Below are 21,178 nucleotides of genomic sequence, written 5' to 3'. Positions count from 1 at the left end.
GTGCATGGTGTTAGCTACTTTTTCATCAAAATGATTTGTGAAATACTGGAGGAAGTTAACATTTTAAGGGGCACACAATATGCTATGTTATGTTTTTTGATAGAAACATGAGCATTTTGTGTGTTCCTCCTATTTGAAACCCTTAATCTTGACCATTTTAAAAACAAAAATTGTAATTTAAAAAGTAGATTTAGAGCACTAGGACTCTTGTTGTTGTTGCATCTTCAAATGTTTGAGCATAATTATCTTAAATTTCTCATCTAAGACCAGCCTTTATTGATTTAAAAAAAAGCTGGCCACTTGATACCCCCTTTTGGTCCCCCAGTTCCATTTACATACCCTCTCTAATGACATGCTACATGACATGGTCTTGTCCCTTTTATCCTTTTGAAATCTCCTAAGAATTAGAAACAAGTATTTGCTAGGACACTTATAATAGACATGCACACTTCAAAATCTCCAAGGGCATAAAGGTTCCAAGGTAAATCTCCTATGAGGAGACTAATGGTGAGGGTCACACCTCCAAATTACCTCCTAAAATTTATGATATGCCCCTAAAATATAAAAAATGATCTAAACCTCATAAAAATACTAGGGGCAGATAAACGAGACCATTCCTCACTAGTATACACTTCTTTAGCAATCACCTTTCTCCAATCAATAAGAATAGAAATGGGCTCAAGGGTCCCACTATGTGTTGAGTTGATCAAAAGGAAACATTACAACATACATTTACACCTCACTCATTTTAGGTTGATGATAAAGTCCAAAATTGTATTTTTAGAAAGTGTTTTTCAAGGGTCCACTTTAGAACATGAAGCCTTTGTACAATTAATCTCATGCTATATTACATGAAACTAGTGAGAAGGTCTTTATTCTTGATCTTCCATGATGCTTATTCTACATTTAGTATTTAATGGGAAGGCCTTAAGATACACATTCTTCTACTTTTGGAGCTTGCAGTAGTCCATCATCCTTTAGAATTAATCTTGTGTATTCACATCCAACTATAAGGGATGAAATCATTGAGACCATAACCACTCATACTCACTATAATGCCCATCAATTATTTTAGTTGGTCGAGATTGGGTAGTATGTATGAGTAAAAGTGATACAACCTTAAGCAACTATGCATTCAGTTCTCTTATCTCACTATCAACATAATGAGCACCACTACTTCTCAAGGAAAGGCATATGGTTCAAGTAAACCTTTCATACTATCTTTATTAGCATGCTTAACATTTCACACCATGCACATAATAGTGTTCATGCACTTTTGCACAACATTCCAAACAACACCTTGAGCAAAACAATAACACAACACTCCACTCATGTGCATAGTATGACCTACATAAGGTTGCATATGCTTATGTCAAATCAAACCATACTTGTGCAACACATTAGAGCACATTTTCCATAGGAAATACCACCACGTGCACACAAAACTTATTGACATATGTGCCATAAGATATGACACTAGATATGAGTTTGACATTTTATACTATATGCGCACAACCCTTAAAAGCACATGCTCCATAACATATGAAAACAAATGAGTTGATGTTTGGTGCCATCCATTTCACATATGTCTTGCATGACCATACATATTAAACACTTGTTAACATTTACTTGGAGCCTAGTTGATGGTCAAGCTATACTATTGTGTATAAATACTTGCATTCTACATCATTGATCATGAGAGAGGTACTCATAATTTCATATCTACACCATTTGTACATACTCTTCTTTGTTCATTTTAAATAGAAATGACTTTTTTTTTGCTAAAAGCATCATGTGTCTTTGGTTTGCATTTCTGTTTTTCATTTGCATATTTTAATTATTTTGTCCATTTTTTGTTACTACACAAGATTGTCCCCCAGGCCATATGAGATTAGGATCAAAAGATATGTACCTAATTCTTTATTTCCCTTTTAAAATCGATGTATGCTCTAATTATTTTGTCTTTCCCTTTTCATAGTCCAAGATTAAAATTAATAAGACATTAAATGCCTTTAGTACCATGTCATAACAAAACCATACAAATGTGTGCCAAGTCAATTTCTTAGTGGCTAGAAGAACAGAGTTAAAAACTAGGAATTATAATTCTAAATTTTAAATTTCATTTTGTGAACCTTCCCTCACTTGCACTATCATATATTTGCTCCTTGCCTTGAAAATATCATTTTAGTTCTAAGATTCATTCTTGAATAAATGTGGAATGTATGTAAATTAGTATGAATCAGAGTAAAAATGATCAAACTATCAATCAAATCAAGTACAAGAGTACACAACTTGTTGATATGATATTTGGTTTATGACATTCTTTATGATAAGCACATTAAGAAAGGTAAGAAATAATATGACTTTGGATTAAATCTTAGACTAAAATGATAATTTTTGAACTAAATAATTGAGAGTGAGAATGTGCTAATAATTGAATAAATATCGAATATATAATAAAAATTAGGATAAATAAATAAAGAAAGAAGAAAAAAAATTAGAAATATAAATCAGTCCAAACACAAAAATATATTGTCATTACATTTTAAGACATGTAAGGTGGACCAGAAAACTATATAAAGATGTTATGGGTGTGCTAATTTTATTCTTGTCAGTTTATATTGATTCCATTCCCGTTGAAGGGACATTAAAATCAATTCAAACATAATTGTATCCAGAAATGCCATCCCCTGACGATTCTACAGTCGTTAAATATCTGGTTCGAACAACATTTGCTGGTGGCGATGGACTATGGCGCAATATTCACATCATACGCCCTCATGGTAATAATATTTTTGCTCTTTATAAATTGAATGGCATTCCCTGTGAACCTCCACATCAATGGCGGCAGGCGTTTATTGTCTGGGTGGCTTGTGCAGATGAGCACTATTCCAATGCCATTGGAACACAAACAAAACCCAAGCATCTATATTGATATCCTCTGTAGAGAAAACAGATTGAAGGAGGCGTTGAGCATTTTGCAGAGATCCGTATGTGTGGACTGCAGCAGCTATGGCAGCCTGTTTGTGGCCTGTGGGAACCTCAAAGCGCTGCGAGAAACTAAGCAAGTCCACACCCACATGATTGCAAGTGGCGCTCAAAATGCAGTAGATGCTTATACAGAATCCAAACTGTTAACTGCCTATGCCAAGTGTGGGAGTTTGTCTGATGCCATCTTAGTTTTTTCAAACATACCAACAAAAAATTTCTTTAGCTGGAATGCCATGATCAGAGCATTTTCATGCCATGGTTCCTTAACAGATGTCCTTGAATTTGTAAGCCATATGCAAAGACAAGGAGTTCTCCCCGACAATTATACATTCCCTTGTATTCTCAAAGCCTGTGGTGCGTTAGAAGCTGTGGATTATGGTCAGGAGATTCATGGTTTTATTGTGAGAAGTGGGCTTCAGTCCGATGTCTTCGCGGGTAATGCCCTCTTGGGTATGTATGCCAGATGCGGGAGAATTGGGGATGCACGCAGAGTGTTTGACAAAATGTCTGTAAGAGATTTGGTTTCCTGGAATTCTGTAATAGCTGGGTATGCTCAGAATGGCTACTTTGATCACGCACTGCATCTTTTTCGTCAAATGTTGTTGATGGGTGTGAAACCAAACTCCATTACCATTGCGAGTGTTCTTCCAGCATGTGCATATTCGGGATATTTACTGCAGGGCAAGGAGATTCATAGTTTTATAAAGATTAGTGGAATTCAGACAGATACTTTGATGTGGAATGCCTTGATAACTTTGTATGCTAAGTGTGGGAGTTTAGATGAAGCACGCCATGTGTTTGATACAATGCTTGATACTGATGTAGTTTCGTGGAATGCAATGATCGCAGGTTATGCTCAGAATGGGTGTTTTGAGGAGTCTGTGAAACTTTTTCATCGAATGGAGATTTTGGGAGAAAAACCAAATGCTAGCACTTGGAATGGAATGATTGCAGGATGTGCTCTAAAAGGGCAATGTAGTGAAGCTTTGAGAATATTTAGGGAAATGCGATTAAGAAATGAAAAACCTAATTCAGTCACCATTACCAGTCTTCTACCAGCATGTGCTGATACAGCAGCTCTGCAACATGGCAAAGAGATCCATTGTTACATAACCAAAAGTGACTTGGGGTCAAATGTCTTTGTTGGAACTGCCCTCATAGATATGTATGCGAAATGTGGGAGCATAGAGAATGCATACCAGATTTTTGATAAATTCTGTCACAAAAATAAAAATTGTGTATTGTGGACTGCAATGATGTCTGGGTATGCTATGCATGGTCGTGGCGAGGAGACTCTGGCGCTCTTCTATCAAATGAAAAATGCAGGCATAAAGCCAGACTATATTACTTTCACTGCAGTTCTATCTGCTTGTGGTCATGCAGGCCTGGCAGATGAAGGCTGGTTATGCTTTAACAGCATGAGTGAAGATTATTATATCACACCCACTGTGGAGCACTATGCATGTATGGTGGACCTACTTGGGCGAGCTGGTCATCTGAACGAGGCATATACTTTAATCAAAACCATGCCAGTAAAGCCTGATGCTAGTGTTTGGGGTGCATTGCTCGCTGCAAGCAGAATCCATCACAATGTACGGCTAGGAGAGCAAGCAGCAGGGCGGCTTTTTGAGTTGGAGCCTGAAAATACTGGAAATTATGTCCTGCTTGCAAATATATATGCTGAAGCTTCCCAATGGGATAATGTGAGAAGACTGAGGAAGTTGATGAAAGAAAGAGGAGTTTTGAAGAATCCAGGATGCAGCTGGATTGCTGTGAAGAACAGCATGCATGCTTTTGTGGTAGGAGATCGATCACATCCTGAAATTGAGAACAACTATTCGAGCGTGGATAACTCGGCCCAGTAAATGAAAACAGTAAGTGTGTGTGCATTTTGCCTAGCACAAATTGTGAGCTGCCTGGAGAAGGTGAATCTAATTCATACGTGAGTCACATATTCTATGTATCCATCCCAAGAAACCTGTCTTTCTAATTCATGCCTTGGAGTATCTGTCAGGATTTCTTTGTGGTGATTACCCACTTCCTAGATATTGTCAGCACTAATTATTTTCAGCAACATCAAGTTCTCAAGTGAAGGGCAGGGGTATATCCTCCTGGATATGGCGAGCATTAGTTTGCTCAAAACAGACTAAACGTAATTATGGCATACACTGTGCATAGACATCAAAGAAATCTGGCTTGACATGGATTTGCAGATCCATTGGAGTTATTTACAATTTCATGGCATCAGTTGACTACCCCTTCTCCTTGGCAGTTTTGACTTCCACATTTTTGGGAATGCCAGCTGCTTTCTTTATATGAAGACTTTTGGTATTCAGAGATTTATTCAACTGGGCTGGGTCAAGTGTTTGAGATTGGGTGTCACACAGTGGATTCATGTACCATAGATGTAAAGTTTGAAAACCCTATATATCTCTTGTTAGGGAGCAAGCTTCGTAATGCTGAGTAGTGCGCTTCTACTCTAGTGTTAAGTCACAGGGTCCGTATACCAATCATCTTATACAACTCATTGGAAATATTGTAAGGATTCAAAAGACCATTCCAATTGAATTTACTTGCACTGGTAAGGTTTTTTTTGCGATGGCAACATTCTAATGTTATGGAAATATTCCGTAATCTACATGACATCTTTTCCTCAAGTAACATTTATACTGAAAAATAACAGTCCAATAGAATGGTCTGATTAAAAACTTCGGCTTGGCATCATGCTGTTATTTTTTCCATTTCTTTATTGCATTCAAGTTTTATGGGGTAGTTTGACACTAAACTCAAGGCATAATTGCTTTTGAAAACATACCTATCGTAGAACATTTTTTTTTTTTTTTTTGGTTAAGTTTTATATAAAGCTTTACAAATATATATAGGGAGGGAGGATCCAATATTTTTTTGATAGCTAAAATATTTATAATTATTAATCATAAAGTATAAGGATTACAAAAATTTAAAAAATACAAGGGTCGCTAAAACCAGCCAACTAAACCCCACCATTATCAAACTATAAGGGTACGAAAGAGAGCAAACTACCGCTCCTGAGTAGACCAAAACCACCCATGCCCATTCAACATCCAAGCCCAACAAAAAGAGACCTCATCCACCCAGTAAGATAGAACCCCACCCCGACCATACCACATACCACGTGAACCAGAGCAAAACACCAACGATGAGGAAGCAGATCCCCCATTCATTTCCCGCTGCTAATCGAGGTATCTGCACCATTCGCCACCTTCCTCTTCTCTTTGTTCTTCGGACCCCTCAGACGACCCCATTTCTTTCTTTGTTCTCCCTACGAACTTGATTCGGCTATGGCTGCCGCCTTATCTTCCTCCTTTCGTCGCTTCCGGTTCTCCATCCTTATTAGAAAGTTTTTGAGTTCACCTAACCAATCTACGCCACCGCCTTCTGCACCACCCTGTCCTCATCTTCCTGTCCTCATCTACACCCCAAAGGAAGAATGGACGCAAAGGATGAATAGCCTTCCCGACATAAAGCCAGTCACCACCAATTGCAATGATTCAATGAAACCTTGACTAGGGCAAGCTTGTGTCAAAAAAGTCGCCATACCCAGACCCCATTCATCTTTAAGACCCCATTCATCTTTAACTGTAATATCCCAATAATTTTTTTTTGTTTTTAGACCAATAACAATTCATCCACAACAAATAACCCGTTAAGGTTAGAGGAATAAGCCAAACAACTGAAAGGGAACCCTTCCACCTTTTGTTCACCGAGAGCCCAGACTGGGAGGGTGAGAGCATACGGTGTTCCGGGGATTGTTAGCAATCATAATCAAACTGAAAATTACAATGCATGGGTGGCAAGCCAGCCCCTTCTGCTTATCCAGCAGGATAGAAACAAAAGCTCTTGGCGGTAAACCGACCAAGGGAAAATTACAATAAACTGAAGTTCAATCACTCTACCGCGTATTTCAGCGGGAGGACAGTACATTAAGCTATCACTTTACCGCATATTTCAATGGGAGGACCATTGAATTGAACTTATCACTCGACCACTTATTCAGCGGGAGGACTGATTACAAAACTGGATTACAAAACTTAGAAGGCGGCAAGCCAGCGTTTTCCACCAATGCAATGGGTAATTACAAAAGAAAGCAAAAAGAAGGGGATGATTAGTACTACTGAAACAACCTTACAATATAGAGATGAGATGAGATGAATAATTGCAGATTTCTACAACATAACTGTAATTTTCTATTACATTGATCTGTAGGCTGAAAGTACAGTTTCAGTAGCCTATGGAAACATCAAAACACTCATAACTCACTCATTTTTTGCCCGAATCAACTCAAATCAATCCCAATCCCACCGTAAATCAAATGCAATGACAACCAATCAAAGCCACATCCCAAACAAACCCATTTTTATTTTGCACGCATCCCAATGCAAAACTAGAAAACCCACGCCTAGCCTAAGAATTTCGATTTTATCTATTAAATTCATTGCCCATTTTAACATGCTAAAAACTCACACATTGTATCGCCATAGCCTGGAAGGAAGGATGAGTCGGTACCCAGATGGATGGAGTCGCCTGGTTAAGAGATATGAGCAAATTTCACTTTCAGCAGTCCCGCGACCAGCAACCAGATTAATTAAGGGGGGTTAATGCTGGTCCTATCACTGGTCCTGCTACTGGCTTTGCTAGTAGTGGTCTTGGATAAAGCTAAAATCTTTTTGTTTTTTTGCGTTGTTCGCTGGGGGTGAAGACTTACAAGAACTAGCTTATATATACGATGCTATCCATACCTTTGTGAGCATGATCCTTCCATATCGAGAGCAAGATCCAACTTATGCATTTAGTAATAGAGATTAAGAGCCAGATGTTCTATATCGAGATTCTGACCCATATCCTTCAGACCCAAAGCCAGATAGAGAGCTTGAAGCAGATCGAGTCGCCCCTTTTTTATAATAGTAGGGCAGTCGCCCAGAGGGCGCTGTTGACTAATACTAAGCAGACCTTTGTTTCCCAGATAGGGAGAGAAGGGCAATATCTCGGAATGAAGCTCGAAAGGAACCCCGTTGTGAAGCAAATCTATGTTTAAAGCCCTGGCGGAGTGCCTTACTACCAATAGGGGCAGTAGGGAACCGAGTCTCTGGGCATGCATGCAGAGGTCGTAGTGCAAGTAATCGAGTGATCGGTAGGTGTCTCGTATTATGAGAGCAAATGCATATTTCTCTGTTCCTCCCTATTGCCCTATCTATATATGGACAGTTGTTTCCTGTTTTCCTCTCTGATCTTTCCATCGCCTATAGATAATAGGGGATCATTTGAGTCTCTCATCCAGAGGTCGTCACTTACGGGGGAAAGGCCCCCCTAAGGATAAATGCATGTACTTGTCAATATACGATGCATTCCTAATAAGCTTGAACCAAGAAAGAAAAAAGTCAGGCCCTACCCTGATCCAAGATAGTTGTTTGAACTCCATTTGCCAGTAGCAAAGGAAGGAAATGCTTGCAATCAATGTACTATTGGGGATGAAACCACTCCTTCATCGAAACCAAACTATTCTAGTAGCAGGGTCCCTACTATTCTGACGGGCAGAGAAAAGGAAACAAACAAACAACTAACCCGGTTCCTTCACATCGAGTGGATCCTTTTCTCCCAACTGATAGGACTGAAGCCGGTGACAAGATGAGTTGATGTCTCCTTGACGGGTAGGTCTCGGAAACAACTAGCCACCCACCCTTGTTAGCATTTTTGACTTGTCACATGCCTATCCTTTTTTCTATAGGCACAATCAAATCCAACATCGAACACTCCATAATTTACAACTCATTAACCAATCTGCAATGGGAACACAAGGGCACAACTAGGTACTATATTGCAAGTACGAAACTGAGACTCAACTAGGAAGCCAACTTCGAAGCTCAGATTTTTAGTAGCCAAACTGGCAGCATAATGATGCAATTTTCAAAGATGTCCAAATGGGAGCCCAAGTCTCATACTTATAACTCCACACACCTCAAACCCAAATGCCATTTCCTTTAATTTCAACGTTTTTCCTTTGCATTTCACTCCACTACAAGAGGACCCCAAGAGTGGCGCCATTCCCCACAAGTCAATTCCCACGCTAAGGCAAGGACCCACGTACACTTTAGCAAATAATAGAGATAAGTTATAAAAAATATAATATCTCTCTAAATAATTCAATATCTCTTTAATAAACATGAATTCGCCAAGAACTTAGTTAAAATAGGCATTAATCCCAATTTTAATAAATCAGTCGTCAATAATCAGATTAATTAAATATTAAACCTTAGGATAAGGAATTAATATTTAATTATTTCTCATATGGCTCCGGTGTTGATTATTAACACTGCTAGGATGAAACTGAGTCAGGACGACCACCAAAACTGTTGCAGAATTAGGACCCTATCTACTGCCAAAAATAGAACTATGCCACACTGCCACTTACTAAAAATAGTAAGTCAAGAACTAATGCTCAGAACAACATGATCATCACATCCAAAGGCAAATCATGGAGAGCTCAATAGTACAGTAACACTAGAATGGCCATTCCCTGACTTACTAAAAATAGTAAGTCCTCGTTTCATCAATGTTAGACCCTCATTCTTCATTCCACCTAGCCTACGAGTCTCAGGAATAGACTAATGGACCACTAAAAGAGCATCAATGAAAAGGGGACATTACAGTCCGCCCTCCCCAAAATTGCTTGTCTTCAAGCAACTGTAAGGCTGGATGCAATAAGATTTCCTCATTTTCCCACGTAGCATCCTCTGTTGGTAGATTCTTCCATTTGATCAAGTATTCCCTGATCACTCTTCTCCTCAAAGTTCATTCCCTGAATTCAAGGATAGCTTCTGGAATCAAAACCAACTCTCCCTCCTCATCAAGCGGAGGTAACTCAACTGAAGCAACAACATTGTGTCCCAGAGCCTTCTTAAGGCGAAACACATGAAATACATTATGGATCCTGCTGTTTGCTGGTAATTCCAACTCATAAGCAGCTTCTCCAACCCTTCCGCTAACTCTGAAAGGCCCATAGAATCAAGACTTCAATTTCTCAACCCCACTCTTCTTGAGAGTAGATTGTCTGTAGGGTTGGAGCCTCAAATAAACCATGTCGCCCACCTCAAAGGTGCGCTCAATACACTGCTGATCAACATACAACTTCTGTTGATTATGTGCATGTTGGAGGTTGTCCCTCAAAATCCTCAGAATATCCTGACCTTGTTGCATCATATCCTTTGCCTGAGGGGTTTTGCTATCACCAAATACCAAGTTTGCAAAGCTAGGAGCTTCATAACCATATAGTGCCATGAATGGTGACATCTGAATGGACATGTGATAGGAGGAATTGTAACAATATTCTCCTAGGTGAAGCCATCTCACCCAAGTATTCTACTGCTCCGAGACATAGTTCCTAAGATAACCTTCCAACCACTTATTCACTATCTTGGTCTGCCCATCAATTTGAGGGTGATAACTGGTGCTTGGAGTGAGCACAGTACCACACAATCTGAAAATCTCCTGCCAAAAAGCACTTAGGAACTTGTTGTCCCTATCACTCACAATGTTCTTCGGTAAACTATGCAATCTGAACACCTCTCGGAAGAACACTTCAGCTACTTGTGCTGCTGTAAAGGAGCTGGTGATGGCAAAGAAATGAGCAAACTTTGTAAGTCTGTCCACCACCACATAGATATTATCCTTCCCTTGAGCCCGAGGCAACCCCGTGATGAAATCCATGGAAATACTTTCCCATTTCTGACTGGGAATAGGTAAGGGTTGTAACAAACTAGTTGGTAGAGTATGCTCATCTTTGTTCCTTTGACATGTATGACATTCTTTAATGTACTTCAAAACATCATTTTTAAGCCCCTTCCAAGAGAATCTCTCCCGGATCTGCCTGTATGTTTTGAAATAACCTTGGTGACCAGCAAGGGGGATGTCATGGAAAGTCTTCAAAATCTTCTATTTTAACTTAGCTTCAGGTACTATGAAGATTCTCCCCTTGTACAGTATCAATCCCTCAACCAATTTGTACCTTTCATCATGAAAAGTACCTTCTATAAGGCTGATTGCAAGCTGATTTTTGGCATAATCAGAAAGCAATAATTCTCTCCAATCAGTAGTAAGCTCGCAAAGTGAGCTTAAATGGGGTCTCCTGGATAAGGCATCTGCCACCACATTGTTTTTACCCTTAACATACTCAATATCGAAATCGTAAGCTTGTAGCTTACTCACCCATTTCTGCTATCTCTCATTTAGATCCTTCTGATGCATGAAGTGTTTAAGACTATTGTGATCAGTCTTAACAATGAACTTACTCCCCACCAGATATTGTCTGAATTTTGCAAGGGCATGCATTATGGCAAGCATTTCCTTGTCATAAATGGAATATAGTCTCTTAGGACCTCTCAACTTTCTGCTCTCAAAGACTATAGGATGCTTATCCTACATGAGGACCGCACCAACACCTTCTCCAGATGCATCACACTGTAGCTCAAATGGCTTGGTGAAATCAGGCAATGCTAAAACTGGGCAGGAACTCATGATCCTTTTAAACTGCTCAAATGTTGTCTGTGCTTTTTCTGACCATTCAAAAGCCCCTTTCTTTGTGAGATCTGTGAGGGGGACAACCAACTGAAAATATCCCTTCACAAACCTCCGATAGAATCCACACAATCCCAAAAATCCCCTCAAATGTGTTATGTTTTCAGGAGTAGGCCAATCAAGGATAGCTCTAATCTTTTCGGGATCCACCTTCACACCACCCTCACTGATAATGTGGTCGAGGTAGAGTAGCTCTTCCATCCCGAACTCACATTTGGACTCCTTGGCATATAGGGACTCCGATTCTAATATGCCCAACACTTCATCCAACTGCTGTATATGTTCCCTCCAAGATTTGCTGAAAATTAGGATGTCATAAAAAAATATCAACACAAACTTCCTTAACTGTTCTTGGAAGATTCTGTTCATGTGTGACTGGAATGTGGCAGGAGCATTAGTCAACCCAAAGGGCATGAGTAGGAACTCAAAATGCCCAAAGTGGCATCTGAAAGTTGTCTTCTCCACATCTGAAGCTCTCATTCTAATCTGATGGTACCCCGATCTAAGGTCAATTTTGGAAAAAAAACACTGCCCCATGTAGCTCGTCAATGAGCTCATCAATCCTAGGAATAGGATACCAATTCTTGATGGTTTTCTGATTTAGGGCTCTATAATCCACACACATGTGCATGGTCCCATCCTTCTTTCTCACCAAAACAACAGCCGAAGCAAAGGGCCTTTTGCTAGGCCGTATATAACCCATGTCAAGCAATTCCTGAATTGTTTTCTCAATCTCATCCTTCTGCTTCTTGGGATATCGGTAAGGAGTAGTCATGACTAGCTTAGCTCCTTCTTCAAGCTCAATAATGTGTTCGACACCTCTTTCAGGAGGTCTGCCAAGAGGTGGGTTTTCGAACACTTTGCTTCTCTTAGTTATCAAATCTTGAATGTCCTTAGGATAATTTTTGTGCTCTTGTTGTGGTTCTGAAGGCATTACCATGATCTTGCTCCTATCCTTGATCATTGTTGAAATATTTGAGGAATAGCTGCCCTTATCCACCAATGGATTGGAAGGCATTATCAAACAATCTGCTGCCCACTCCACCTGATTATGGCGGATCAGCCTTTCCATTCTTTTCAAGGATACAACTTTAAGTCCCCCATGTGACATTCCTCTCAAAACTACCTTCTCCCCTTCAGTCATGAATTTCAACTCCATGGTTTGTAGGTTTAGTGTGATCTCACCAAGAGATCTTAGCCATTGAATCTCGAGGAATGCATCATCAGTCCCTCCAATGCTTACCACAAAGAAATCATCTCTGATTTCATGATTTCCCAACTTCAGAGACATGTTGGAAATCATTCTATTACAGGATATTATGGAGCCATCTACTACCATGACTTTGAAGTCCTCAACTTCCTCTGCCACTAGTCCCTTTTTTGCAACAATCCTTTCATCAATGAAGTTGTGTGTTGCACCTGTGTCAATGAGAGCTATGATATGATGCTCTCCAATCACACCCCGAACTCTGAAAGACTCATTTTTGTGAATGCTCGAGAGTTGAGCAACCACTCCTCTATCTTCTGACCCAAATTCAGGCCCTTCAGGAGCCTCTTCATACTCGTTGTCCTCAACTTCAGTCTGCTATTATGAAATTTCAGAATCTGATCCATCTTCTGAATAGCATTCCATCTGATGCAAATTCCCCTTTCTATGGCACCTATGTTTGGGAACCCAAGGTTCTCTGCAAGAGTAACATAGATTCTTTCTCCAGAGCTCTTGATGGAGCCCATCATCTATACGCGGAGAGAACTTCTTGGTTTGATTCGTGAAATTCTTCTTATCCTTTCTGAAAGGGAAAGGCTTGGACTGAATTTTACTCTTTGGGGCAGCCAACTCCATACTTCTAGATTTTTTTATAGCTTCTGCCAGGGTGGGCAGATCAAAAGCTTTGACCCATCCTCTCAATGGTTCTTCAAGTCCTTCAGTGAAAAGGACACTCAATTGCTTCTCTGATATGCTACTCACCATGACTGACAAATTTTGGAATTCAGTCACGTAAGTGTCCAATGAACCTTGCTGCCTTAGTTGTGCAAGTTCTCTAAACTTCACTTCTGGATCTCTGGTGTCAAATCTCTCAATTAGCTTGTTGGTGAAATCAGCGTAGGCGGTGACTAAGTTGTGACCAAGGGTGACCAACCCATGGTACCACCATTCGTGGGCCACTCCATCCAAGTGCAAGGTAGCAAACTTGATGGCGTCCTCCTCCGGCATTGGTCTCAAAGACAAGTAATTGTCCAACTTCTGTACCCATGCTCTGGCAGTACTCTTAGCGCTTCCATCAAAGTGTGCTAAGGTCACTCTTCCAAGAGCTTGCTAGAAATCTCTTGGGGCAGTAGACATGTAGTCATTCCTCCTTCCTCTTTTCATTTTCTGATTAATGAATTGATCCAGAGTTAGGATATCTCGGATCTCACCTGGAAGGGAAGCATACTCCATGTAGCTATTTCTTATCTCATCAGCTATGGGTATCTCTGTTTCAGCTTGTTGTACTTCTTTTGGCAAAAAGACAGGTTGTAAAGGCCTTGGGGCTGAACCTCTATTGTTACTCCCGTTGTTACTCCCATTTCTATTGCCTACAGGAGTGTTAGAAGTGCTGGCTTCCGGTCCATTGTTGGGCTGATTAGAGACCCCAACAACATTCTAGTTGAGCTTTGCTAGCAGTAAAGACATCATGTCCATCATGGCATTGAATTGCCTCTCTGCCTTCTTGTCGGGTGCCTCATTTGTTTTTGTAATCTTATCTGCCATTGAATCCACTGAATCTGAGGTATCTAGATCCTTCCCTCTATTTCTCAGTACTTTTGAAAATGTGTCCTCTTCGGGCACTATAGGAATCTGAAACCGTTGTCTCTTCTACTCTCTGTTGTAGTATCTGACGTCTCTGTCACTCATGGAGACTTCTGAACCCACTGACTCTCATAGGTTGGCAGGAAAACCAACTCTGATACCACTGTAATATCCCAGTAATCCTGCGACCAGCAACCAGAAGCAATCAAATCCAACATCGAACACTCCATAATCTGCAACTCATTAACCAATCTGCAATGGGAACACGAAGGCACAACTAGGTACTATATTGCGAGTACGAAACTAAGAATCAACTAGGAAGCCAACTTTGAAGCTCAGATTTTCAATAGCCAAACTAGCAGCATAACGATGCAACTTTCAAATATGTCTAAATGGGAGCCTAAGTCTCATACTTATAACTCCACACACCTCAAACCCAAATGCCATTTCCTTTAATTTCAGTGTTTTTCCTTTGCATTTCTCTCCACTACAAGTGGACCCCAAGAGTGGCGCCATTCCCCACAAGTCAATTCCCATGTTAAGGCAAGGACCCACGTACACTTTGGCAAATAATAGAGATAAGTTATAAAAAATATAATATCTCTCTCAATAATTCGATATCTCTTTAATAAACATGAATTCGCCAAGAACTTAGGAAAAATAGGCATTAATCCCAATTTTAATAAATCAGTTGTCAATAATCAGATTAATTAAATATTAAACCTTAGGATAAGGAATTAATATTTAACTATTTCTCATATGGCTTTGGTACTGATTATTAACATTGCTAGGATGAAACTGAGTTAGGACGACCACCAAAACTGCTGCAGAATCAGGACCCTGTCTACTGCCAAAAATAGAACTGTGTGACACTGCCACTTACTAAAAATAGTAAGTCAAGAACTAATGCTCAGAACATCATGATCATCGTGTCTAGAGGCAAATCATGGAGAACTCGGTAGTACAGTAACACCAGAATGGCCATTCCCTGACTTACTAAAAATAGTAAGTCCTCATTTCATCAATGCTAGACCCTCATTCTTCATTCCACCTAGCCTACGGGTCTCTGGAATAGGCTAATGGACCACTGAAAGAGCATCAATGAGAAGGGGACATTACATTAACATAGAGTGTTACCAACCGCAAAGCCTCCTCCTTAGAACACAATTCCATACACCATGCTGCAAACATTGAAGAGATATCGATAGACCGCCCCCAGAATTGGTTCACCAAGCTGTTAGTTTAAAAACGACCAGAGAAAACACATAATAATGAACAGAAAACAACAGAAAGAATAATAGACACAACAAAGAACTCAAGACACAAGATTAACGTGGTTCACCACTAAGTGGCTACGTCCACCAAAAATGTAGGGAGGATTCTTATTAACCAATATCCAATTACACAGTACATCATGTATGAGCTGCAGACAACCATTTATATAAACATATCAAATATGAAATGAAGAGTCTTCTTGGGAAGACAAACAACCATGTGACTATTGGGCTTCATATACCCAACAATCTCCCCCGTGAAGTCCAACCGACACAACCTGTAACATTCCCTGCATCTCCATTCCAAGACTCATACTACAACCAGCTCTTGAGAAGATTTTAATATCACCAAACTCTGATCATGAATAGTGCGAATTAATCTTCTCCAAGTCAGATCAGAGTTAAAAACATATTCTCTAACTACTTCATCCGGTAATCCATAATCAGGAACACTACTATCAACAAATGCATAATACCCTCCTCCATCAAAGTCTTTTGTTTTTGTGCTCCCCAGTAATAGAATATCTAGAAGATCACCATTATTTGATTTTAATCCCCAAATATAAAACTCTTGTACAGGTGTGAATAGCCTACAAACATCACTCCCAATTCTCATGGTTGCCTCACTGAATGAATTTGTTGTATTTTGTGCAGAAACTTGTGTAGTACCTACAATCAATGCATTCCACTCTGCCTCCACTGCTGCAATCTGCAACAATAAATCATCACTTCTGCAATCTGCCTGTTCTTCTTCAGGGTCATCCTTATTCGCTAGATTTGAAACTACATCCTCCCCACCTCGGGAGACATCCTCCTCATCTTGGAAGGGAAACAAACCAGTCTCTTCTTCAAACAACGAATGCAACAAACCCTCTTCTTCTTCAGCCGAAGTCTCCTCCGATTTCCAGCCATCCCACCAATGACATTTGGTTTCAACCTCCACTTGGACATCACTCTCTACCGAGTCTAGACTGCCAAGAAATTTTTTGATGACTGATTCAGCTTCATCATCTGATTTGGCCTCATCATCTGAAACTTCACCCTGTTTGTCAATAACATAAAAGCACCCAGCTCCGGGATCAAACACAAAGTAAGGGCACCCATATCCAGGATCAACTATCCAATCGGATCCCATCTTTGCTCAAGCCAACCGTGGCTCTGATACCAATTGTTAGTTTAAAAACGAGCAGAGAAAACACATAATAATGAACAGAAAACAGCAAAAAGAATAATAGACACAACAAAGAACTCAAGACACCAGATTAACGTGGTTCACCACTAAGTGGCTACATCCACCAGAAACGCAGGGAGGATTCTTATTAACCAATATCCAATTACACAGTACATCATGTATGGGCTGCACACAACCATTTATATAAACATATCAAATATGAAATGAAGAGTCTTCTGGGGAAGACAAACAACCATGTGACTGTTGGGCTTCATATTCCCAACACAAGCATCATCTTCACCCAATGTAGGAATTCATTATAATTATACTTGAAAACCCATTTCAAACGGTCATTTGTCACCTTTCCCCAAAAAGCCACCATGGGCTTGAGCGTTTGCAAGGAAAATTGGCTTGCATTTTTGCATACAACCTACTAAGCAAGAACAATACTAACACCTAGTCGCCTCTGCATAATAGCTTCACCAACAAGCTAAGAAAAAATTGACCTTCCCTACCGACTTAAATAGACTTTAACACTGCTCGAAGTGGGAAATGGTGGCATACTGTTAATATTAGTTAGCAGAAGTACTTGCCCTCGTACCATCTAACGAGCTCGCTCCTACTTCCATCCCTGTCATCTGGGGAAATTCCCAAATTGACTCTTCAATCTCCTTATTAACTTTACTGCTTGTTTAGAAAGTACATCTACTTCCACGTTGCCCAATTGTCGTACGTGTGAAATTTTGAATTTTTGAATGACGACAACAAGTTACAAGCAGCCTTCACCACCTTCTCTAACTTCTAATATTAGATCCACCTTTAATAATGGCATTTATTATAGTTTGTGAATCACCTTCTAGGTGAATTGATGAGACTAAGAGCAATTTGCCAAGTTTGACTGCCAAATAGGTCGCCCTAGCCTTCTCCACGTTGTTAGTGACTACACCAAGGATGCGTCTATTCTGGTTCCAAAAAGACAGTATGGATTGACTAACATGCATGTTAGTCGCAGGTTTTACACTGCTGATTTTGTAATTAATGGCTGCAATTGACTAACCTGTCACTAACGCGTTGTACGGAAGGTCTGTTTTGGAACTAGAATAGTCGCGGCCCTACACCAAACCCTTGCCTACACCATCCCAAAATTCTACTCGTGAAGTCACAAGCAATGCATTTGGCTCTTGTTGGTCCAGGATTACCCTGTGAAGCACCATCGAAGTTGATCTTAATCCATCCTGGATCAGGAGGCTTCCATACCACCTTCTCATCCAGGACTTGAGGATTAACCCTTCTACATCCATTAACAGGCTAAGAGGATCCAATAGTTGTTATAGTATTTGTTGATTTAATGTCTAATATTTTTTAATAATATTGCATCAATAATTATGACTTTAAAATTGTCAGTGTTGATGATGACTACCCATAATTGAATGAAATGTATTCCTTAGATCTAAAAAACAACAAATCATGTGGTGCCACATCAACACACTAATAAAATATGACTTAATGCACAACTATCAGCTTCACTTTTTTTCTTGGGAATTTTTGGACACTTCGACAAAAAGCATGCTGATGTGGCATCACATATGATGATATGACCTTGAAACCTTAGTTATGACCCTAAAACCTTAGTTATGACCCTAAAACCTTAGTTATAAGCAAAGGACTTGCCTTGTAAGTTGTTGTAAAAAAGTAAGTGATTTGAAATTTCCACATTAGCTTTTGAGAAAGTGTGAAGTTAGGGTGTTCAACCAGTAGATCTTCTTCCTTAATAGCTGAACTTCACATAGACTTTATATACTCTCAACTTTGACCTTGTGATTATTAATATTAACCCAAATCAATGTTAGACTATTTCAATCAAATGTATATTTACCTTGCAATAAAGTAACACATGGTATATATAACCTCTTTCATGTTTCATAGTTTTGATTGAATACATTTAGGGATACTGAAAAACCATAGTTTTCAAATTTACAGAATGATGAGTATCTATGTCGAAAAGAAGTTACAAAAATTCGCCTATTAATTTGGCTTGTTGAGTTTAGACAAATTTTTGCAAATTTTGTTGAGTTGATGAGTTTAAATATTTCTTAAGTTTGCTAAGTTTTTACAGTGGTTTAGTCCAATCAAAATTTTACCAAATTTTGTGGAATCTCATGTTTTTGAATTATAGAAAAATTGTGATTTATTTCATACGAGTGAAAATGTCAAGTATTTATATGAAGTTTCTTATTATTATTGTCATAAAAAAAATGAAATAAAAATCTGAATCTAAACTACCATGAAAGCTTAATTGAAACAAATTAACCTTAATGACAATCAATGAAAATGCAAACAAGAATTGAAACTAGAACCTTCATGCAAACCTAGTCTCAATTTGTTCGCCTTGCTTCCATTGTCTTTCTTTCTCTTCAAATGCAAATCAGATGTTGCTCTCAATAGATTGTGCACCTGTAATGAAAGTCTGACAACGTAATCGCAAAGATATTTGAAAATTCGTGGTCTTGATTATGGAAAAGATTGATGAATTTATAGAAGATTAAATACAAGATTGGAGAATCAAGATGGATTCAAAAAGATGACATAAAGCGGCTTTTGACTGGGCATATCTCCTTTTTTGAATTTTAAATTGAGATTAAAGAGATATTTTCCAAGAAGATAAATCAAGAAAATCAAAAGCTGTCTGGTTACTTCCAATTTCAATTTTTAGGAAAATATGATTATGTTTTTTGAAAATTATATAAAGCAAATGCTGACATACTTTCCATTTTCGAAAATTGGGAGAATATGGGGAAAATATTGATTTAAATTCGATAATGATTTATTTTAATTTTTAAATCATTTTCTCGATTTATTGTCATTTTTTAATTTGGATGAGGATAAATAGAAATTAAATTAATTAAATAAAAACAAATAAAGAGTTGTTTCCATTCTTGATTTTTGGAAGAAGATAATTAAGATTTTATTGAATAAATAGAAATTTATTTAATTATGATGAATTAATTAGCTAATTAAATAATTTAAAGAAATTATTCAATTATGAGAAAAATGAAATTGAATTTAATTGAATAATAAAGACTATTTAATTAAAGTAGGATTGAACTAATCAAATAATAAAGATTCTTCAATTAATGTTAGGAAATGAATGATTAATGATGAAATGATTTAAATGATTTAAATGATTAGGAAAATAGAAAATATGAATTAGAAGAATGACACTTGATCGATTAAGCAATTAAGACATAAATGTTAGTAAATTAGTATGTGCAAAACATGGTGCAATTTTAGTTGTCCACAATTATTATTTTCTATATTTTTATAATAGAATTAAAATTATCACATCACAATTTTTTTTTATTCTAATTATTTTAAATATTAACATTAAAAGAAAAAGATCACAAACAATTTCATTTTGGTTGATTTATAATCTAGCATCCACTATCTTTTCATCTCAAAGAGCCAAGCATGGTCTACTTAAGTTTTGACTCATGAAATCACATGCTTCCTTTGTTTGGGAAGTGTGCTCCCTATGGATAATTTGTTCATCTCCACCCATTAATGACTAGAGTGGGGTTTATCGCATCTACCTCTAATTCTGATGAAGTGAGAAGATATGTCTCTATTTGTTGCACAATCAGCAATCTTCTTCTCATCCAAAGAATAAGGCAATGACGTGCCCCTCTTCTTAAAGTGATTATGGTGATTTTATTCCTTAAAAACTTCCATTTCTATTGATATTTCATTTTTAATGTGGGCTACTTCTATTTCAATATTTTGAGCACATTCTAGTGAGATGTTGCATTCTTTTTCATTTCAATTTTTTAAATTTTTAAATTTTATTTTATGATAATCATGAATATTTTCTTCAAATTATTACAACTCAACATTTTCATTTCATTTATCTTTTTTTTTCCCAAACCACATTTTAAGACCTTCTATCTACTATTAATTCTACCGACTCTCAAGAGACATCTTTTTTTGTTTTAGTAATTCTATTCATTGACCAAATTCTAAATAAATTTTTATTCACCCATTTTTTCATAATGTCTTTACTTTAGCTTTCTTTCTCTTTGTTTTCTATTATTGCTTGCCTCATTTTACTCTAATAACCACCATAATTCTTCCAACTAAAACTCTAATTATTATAACTTCCTTTCTTTATCTTTATTTCCACAGTGTACATGATTGATTTTGAGGAACCTGCAAAATCTCTCTTACCAAGGTTTTTCTAAGTAAAGAATTTATCTTCTCCTTTTAGCCAAAGAAAGTAATGGATTTACGTATGTTTGAACTATCTTCCACATCTTTCTTTGTTGGCATGAATGAGAACAGAGTTTA

General features: G+C 38.2%; 1 protein-coding gene across 1 annotated transcript; it reads left to right on the top strand.

Moving 5' to 3' along the window:
• The first annotated feature begins 2,626 nt into the window (after positions 1-2,626).
• On the top strand, positions 2,627-5,583 carry LOC131051091 (pentatricopeptide repeat-containing protein At1g20230). Its single transcript, XM_059207431.1, has one exon. It carries the CDS (start codon positions 2,814-2,816, stop codon positions 4,854-4,856), a length of 2,043 nt encoding a protein of 680 aa, XP_059063414.1. The 5' UTR covers positions 2,627-2,813; the 3' UTR covers positions 4,857-5,583.
• Positions 5,584-21,178: the final 15,595 nt, after the last annotated feature.

Source organism: Cryptomeria japonica, chromosome 6, assembly GCF_030272615.1.
Source record: "Cryptomeria japonica chromosome 6, Sugi_1.0, whole genome shotgun sequence".
Classification (NCBI taxonomy): domain Eukaryota; kingdom Viridiplantae; phylum Streptophyta; class Pinopsida; order Cupressales; family Cupressaceae; genus Cryptomeria; species Cryptomeria japonica.
Note: the sequence above shows the minus strand (reverse complement) of the source record. Positions and strands in the feature narration are given on the sequence as shown.

What these genes read in the sequence shown, in the direction of transcription:
- LOC131051091 (XM_059207431.1), top strand. Translation starts at nt 2,814, where the DNA reads ATGGCATTCCCTGTGAACCTCCACATCAATGGCGGCAGGCGTTTATTG.